Here is a 5,982-nt window from a genome sequence, read left to right on the forward strand (position 1 = left end):
TATATATATATATATATATATATATATATATATTCTAATAACTTTAACAATATCGTTAATTAAAAAACAGATATACAACAATAATATAATATTATAATTAGAATAAAATTAATATAATATTAACTACAATTATATTAATATAAAATAATGATTAAAATAAATCTATAATCTAATATATATTTTATTTATTTTAAGTTATAACGAACAAAATCAACAGCGTAAAAGAAGATTTTAGTTAAAATTATAAAGATAAATTAATAGAAAAAATAATTAACTATAAAATTTTGAAAGTGTATTATAAAAACAACTATACAATTTATTGCATTTCACCAGAGACGTTAAGGAAAAAAAACAAATTTTTTGAATATTGCAGGGATAAAATTCGAAAATATATTTTTCAGGGACTAAAACTGAAAGCCGTTATATTTACAGGGACAAAAAATTGTTGTTTTTTGTCAATTAACGTTTTTGTAACGTTCACTTAACGTTAAAGACCAAAAATATTTTTTTTTTTTGATATTATAGGAATGTAAACTACAAAAAAAATTACGAAGACCAAAATAAAAAAAAAAAAACTTATATTTACAAGGATAAAAACATATTTAAACTTAAAATTAATTGTAAGAGATTATGTTGATTCTAATTTTGTAGGTAATCTGGACAACAATAAATTTATTTTTATTGTGTGTTTACACTTACATGAGAAGCTATAAATTAGTAAGCTATAAATTAGTAATTTAAATTACAAACTACTGTAGTTCTGACTATTACAGTATTGTGACAAACAGAGGGTCTAACACATTGTAAGAAATTCATTCTTTCATACTAGGACAAAACACAAAAATGCATAGGCCTATAATATTATTTAATTTGAGAATTAATATAGGAGAAAATATGGATATGTAGAAGATTAATCTCAAAGATTATTTATCAGAAGTGATTACATTGTCAAACAATGCTGACTAGTTTATATAGTATTGATCCTCCTATGATCTATCAAAAACATAACAACAAATAGTTGAAAAGATAAAGAGATTTTGAAAGCTGTGACGTAAAATTTAATGCAATTGGATGAATGAATAACAAATCTATAGATAAAGACTTTTGATGCAAATTATCATTGATTTTTTGTAAATAGAGGTCATCAGAGACGGAGAAGTGTATCTCACACCAAAATACTAACAAAACAAGCATTAGAATTTGTTGAGGGAGATAATTTTCTCTGAAACTTTTTTTAGTGTTAGTATTCTCGTGTAAATAAAGGGTTAGGAACTTTTTTTGTATATATAAATTAGGAACTTTTCTTTATGCAAGAAAGAGTTCCTAAAATAATGAAATTAAGATGAAACACTGCCTGATTGACGGCTAAAATTTTGCCGTTTCATAATTAAAATAAAATTAAAAGTTGAAACAAAATCCAGTAGAAATAGAAAAAAAATAAGTTGCTTAATTGTATACTAGTGAGATCAAGAACTCAAATTGGATTGTTTCAATTTGCCCATTACAAGTGCTATTATAGTTGTTTAAAATTTATAAAATGTAGTATCTGAATAAAAGGTCATATAAACAACACTGTAAAGAGAAGCATAAAGCAGAGGCATTTTAGATAAATTTAAACTCAATAATAATTCCACCAGCAAAAATAGGACAGGCATGCTGTATTTTGTCAAACAAGAGCTAACAATTTTCTGATACTTTTGGAAGCTAAAATTTCAGGCAGCCCAACTTCCTCAGTACCATAATTGTGTAAAGTAGAAAAAAAATCTAAACTGAGAGAGCAATTCATCCCACTTATTATCTATATTTGACATGCAATATATAATAAAATGAGATAAAACAAGTTAATTTTTCTTGTCAACCCCAAGCCTCAAACGGAAATCTCCTTCCATAAGAGGAAGACCATCCCTCAGCTTGACCTTTGGTTCCCATCCAAGCAATTCCTTTGCTTTTGTTATGTCTGGTTTTCTCTGTCTTGGATCATCAGGAGTGTTTTCCACAGTCTTTATCTCCACATTTGGATTAATAAGCTGCAAATTAACCACAAAGCATGATTTCAAAATTATCTCCAAAGTTTAGTTTCAGATAACACTTGACTTAATTACTTGTAATTACTTGACTTATTAATGAACTTACCTCCTTCACTGTCTCAGCAAGTTCAAGCATTGTGAATTCACCTGAAAAAGCAAAGAGATCAAGTAATCAAATAAGCTAAAAGAAAGAAAAGATATTAAAACAATTTGACAAAGGAAAAGAAACTCAAATGTAGAAATCTAACCTGGGTTTCCAAGATTGATTGGACCAGTGTCAGATCCTCCCATGAGACGGATAAGACCGTCAACCTAAGGGATATCAGAATACACAAAATCAAATTACCAATAGTAATTCAATGGGAAAAAAAACAGAGATTAAAAAGTGAGACATATTACCAGGTCAGAGACATAGCAGAAACTGCGAGTTTGTGTTCCTGGAGATTGGACAGTCAAGGATTCACCACTACAACACACCATCGGTTACATGAGAAAAGACAGTTAAACTGATAGAGCGTCAATTTAGAATTGGGGAGAACATAAAAGAAGACAAAGTTAAGTATAAATACCGCAGTGCTTGAGCAATGAAGTTGCTGACAACACGTCCATCATCAATATTCATGCGTGGTCCATATGTGTTAAAGATTCTTGCAACACGTATTTCTACGTTGGAAAAAATATAAGCTTGGTTAATTTACAAAGCGAAACTTCTACAGGCTAGACCTTACAGATAATGAGAAGAAAAGAAGGCCGGGAATTACCTATTCCGTGCTGCCTATGATAATCAAACATCAAAGTCTCAGCCACACGTTTCCCCTCGTCATAGCAGCTACGAACTCCTGTTATCGGCATAATTAAGTTCTTAAGTGAATAACTAATTGTCATTTGTCATGAAAAAATAATCAAACAATAAACCATATATTATATTATACAAATTAAATAAGAAAGGTCATCAAGGTTTATTTAATACAGAAATCTTTCAAAATCATAGCAACAGATATAATTTCATTTAAGCAGCCCAATCTACAGGTTAGAATGAGATAAAAGCATGTACCAATAGGGTTAACATTGCCCCAATAGCTTTCAGTTTGGGGATGCTCAAGAGGATCTCCATATACCTCCGAAGTGGAAGTAAGCAAAATCCTGTCAATAAAATATGAACTAAGACTCCACCAAGAACAACAGAACTAAGACCAGCTGATGGCAGAAGCTGAAATTATAAATTTTATTCTTAACAAATTCCTAACCTTGCTCCAACTCGTTTTGCAAGTCCAAGCATGTTCAGAGTGCCAATAACATTAGTCTTTATTGTCTGTAAAATTATTATTTCCTTATACATTAGATAATCTCTCAAGGGTTATCAGAAAAAAGAGAGCTGTCAAGCAGTGATGCAGCAAAATCGCAGATATAAACATACTGCATGCACTTTTATATGAAACAGCCAATTTTAGTGATTGTGCAACAAATGGATTTCTCAATTGTTGATACAACTATGTTTACTTGCGAAGTAAAGGGTATGATTAAAGAAAAATAATAAGACTCAACCATACCTTTACAGGATTATATTTGTAAAAAATAGGAGATGCGGGGCATGCCAGATGGTAGATCTGATCAACCTCAATCATCAGAGGCTCAGTGACATCTACAAAGGGATCATAATGATATAAGCATCTGCATTACCAATATACAGACTGATTTGAAGGCATGCTGAACATGAATATGGACTTTACCATGACGGATAAGCTCAAATCTTGGATGACCAATCCATTTTTTGAGGTTGTCCTTTGATCCAGTGAAGTAGTTATCCGCAACAATGACCTAATTAAAGATGTGGATGTTAACAAAGTTGATCATATCACACCATATTATATCATGCATCAATTTTATCAAATATAGGGAGATAATGTTACGTATGAAGAGTAGAATAAATGGGAAAAAAATACAATAACTCCAACATTATATGCAAAAGGAAAAACGAGCTGACCTCATTTTTTTCATTTTCCATCAATCTATCAACTAGGTGAGAACCAATGAATCCAGCTCCTCCAGTAACCAAGATTCTCATGTTAGACTATTGTCAAGAATGAAAGAAATGTTAGTTAAATAAGACATCAAGACACAAAAGAATTCATGTAGACTAAGTAATTCTGCCAATAGCCGCATTCATAATCATGTGACAAAATTTCAACAAACAGTTACATCTAACAGAATGTGTGTATGTTCACAAACAAATTCTTCAGAACCAAAGGTACTCTACTCAGAGGATAGTTAAATGGGAAAAACTCTCAGTTTAACATATCAGTTTCAAAAAAAAGTATCAGACATCCATATAACCTTTTTTTCAGTTATAATTCAAGGATATAATAACAGTGGGCTTGTAATAAGCTCTAATGGTTCAATCTTTTGAAGTTTGTAGTGTATAGTGGTTGTGTTCTCAATTCTGTGTAAAAGCAAACTGCACTAATTTGCAAGTGCTGAAAGAACAAACTCAAACAATGACAAGTTATTCATTGTATTTATTATGATCATCACATTCAACAAACATAAAAAAATGAAGCTTTTTTTTTAACCAATAAAAGGAACTGGTAATTCAGAGTTCAGACATAAGATAAATAAAATCTAATCAATGATTGTTCCCATTAACACAATTTCTATCAATAAATGAGAACAACAATGTGGCAAGAAAATTACTGATACATAAAAAAGAGGCAAATATTGTTCTGACCTGAAAGAATTTGGAGAAACGCAGGGGAGATGGCAAAGGAGGTTGCTTATGTGTTGTTTGGTGATCTCCATTAGAAGAATTCGCTGCCATTTCAATTCCTACATCAAATTTCAGAGAGATCACAACAATATTAACTAGTTTGACAAGAAAAATCAAAATTTAGATGATAAACCAAAATCATGTAAAGAGAGACAACCTGATCGCGAGTGAGTTTCAAAAAACAAAATGTGGAACCCAAAACCCTACCCAATATTGTGATCTAATCACACCGTGATCAGATTAGTTTATATATAGACACAAAAGGGAATTAGATCCAAAAACTGATGTTTGATTTCATCCACCAAACGCTAAATTTTAATTATAAAAGTTTAAAATAATAATAATTAGAATTCAGATAAGGATGGGGAAAAAAAGAAAAAAGAAAATGAAATGAAATGAATTTAATTTGGAAGGCTTGAAAGTCACGTAAAGTTGAAGGAAGCAATGAAAGGTCCACGGCAACGAGAAGAGTGATGATGGAAATCACACCAAACTCAACATGCAAACAACTACACAACACAACACAACACACTCGAGTTAAGTAATTACCTAACTGATTGATGTGAATGAAGTTGATGTTAGTGGTCAAGTTGGAGTTGGAATTCGATTTCAAGGTTGAGAAAATTTGGGAATCAATTAGTATGAATGAATAGACATAGATGAGTAATGAATGAATAATACCACTAATAAATACTAGTATAAGATAATATAGTAATTTTTTAATAGGAAAAAATAGTATTACTATATATTAGAGATTGAGTCCAAATTCATTCGATATATAATATATAAGGAAAATATTTATGTTAGACTTTAGTTCATATTCATTAAAAGAAACTTTTGCTAATATACGCGGAAAGTTATAAAAGTCAAAACATTAAAATCAATTCACTCTTATCATATTATTTTTTTGAAAAGTTATAAAAGTCAAAACATTAAAATCAATTCACTCTTATCCTATTATTTTTTTTGAAAAGTTATAAAAGTCAAAACATTAAAATCAATTCACTCTTATCCTATTATTTTTTTGAAATTACATATTCAAGTAGGTGTGATGTTTGCAGTGTTGTTATAATGTTATAAAAAAACTTATATTATATCAAAAAATAAGGAAAAGGCTGTGAGTTTAATGATGTAAAATAGTTTTATATTGTCATAAAATAAAAATTTATCTTATTATTATATATGTTTATT

At 29.7% G+C, this 5,982-nt stretch overlaps 1 protein-coding gene across 2 annotated transcripts; it reads right to left on the reverse strand.

The window, feature by feature from the left end:
• Positions 1 to 1,581: 1,581 nt before the first annotated feature.
• LOC101504621 (UDP-glucuronic acid decarboxylase 6-like) lies at positions 1,582 to 5,470 on the reverse strand. 2 transcript variants are annotated; one of them, XM_012717280.3, is made up of 13 exons: positions 5,341 to 5,470; positions 4,753 to 4,850; positions 4,012 to 4,098; positions 3,758 to 3,845; positions 3,578 to 3,669; positions 3,275 to 3,339; positions 3,082 to 3,170; positions 2,789 to 2,866; positions 2,597 to 2,690; positions 2,427 to 2,493; positions 2,276 to 2,339; positions 2,134 to 2,174; positions 1,582 to 2,027 (listed from the first exon to the last, which is right to left on the reverse strand). In XM_012717280.3, exons 2-13 carry the CDS (start codon positions 4,840 to 4,842, stop codon positions 1,842 to 1,844), a joined length of 1,041 nt encoding a protein of 346 aa, XP_012572734.1. In that variant the 5' UTR covers positions 4,843 to 4,850; positions 5,341 to 5,470; the 3' UTR covers positions 1,582 to 1,841.
• Positions 5,471 to 5,982: the final 512 nt, after the last annotated feature.

Source organism: Cicer arietinum, chromosome 6, assembly GCF_000331145.2.
Source record: "Cicer arietinum cultivar CDC Frontier isolate Library 1 chromosome 6, Cicar.CDCFrontier_v2.0, whole genome shotgun sequence".
Lineage (NCBI taxonomy): Eukaryota > Viridiplantae > Streptophyta > Magnoliopsida > Fabales > Fabaceae > Cicer > Cicer arietinum.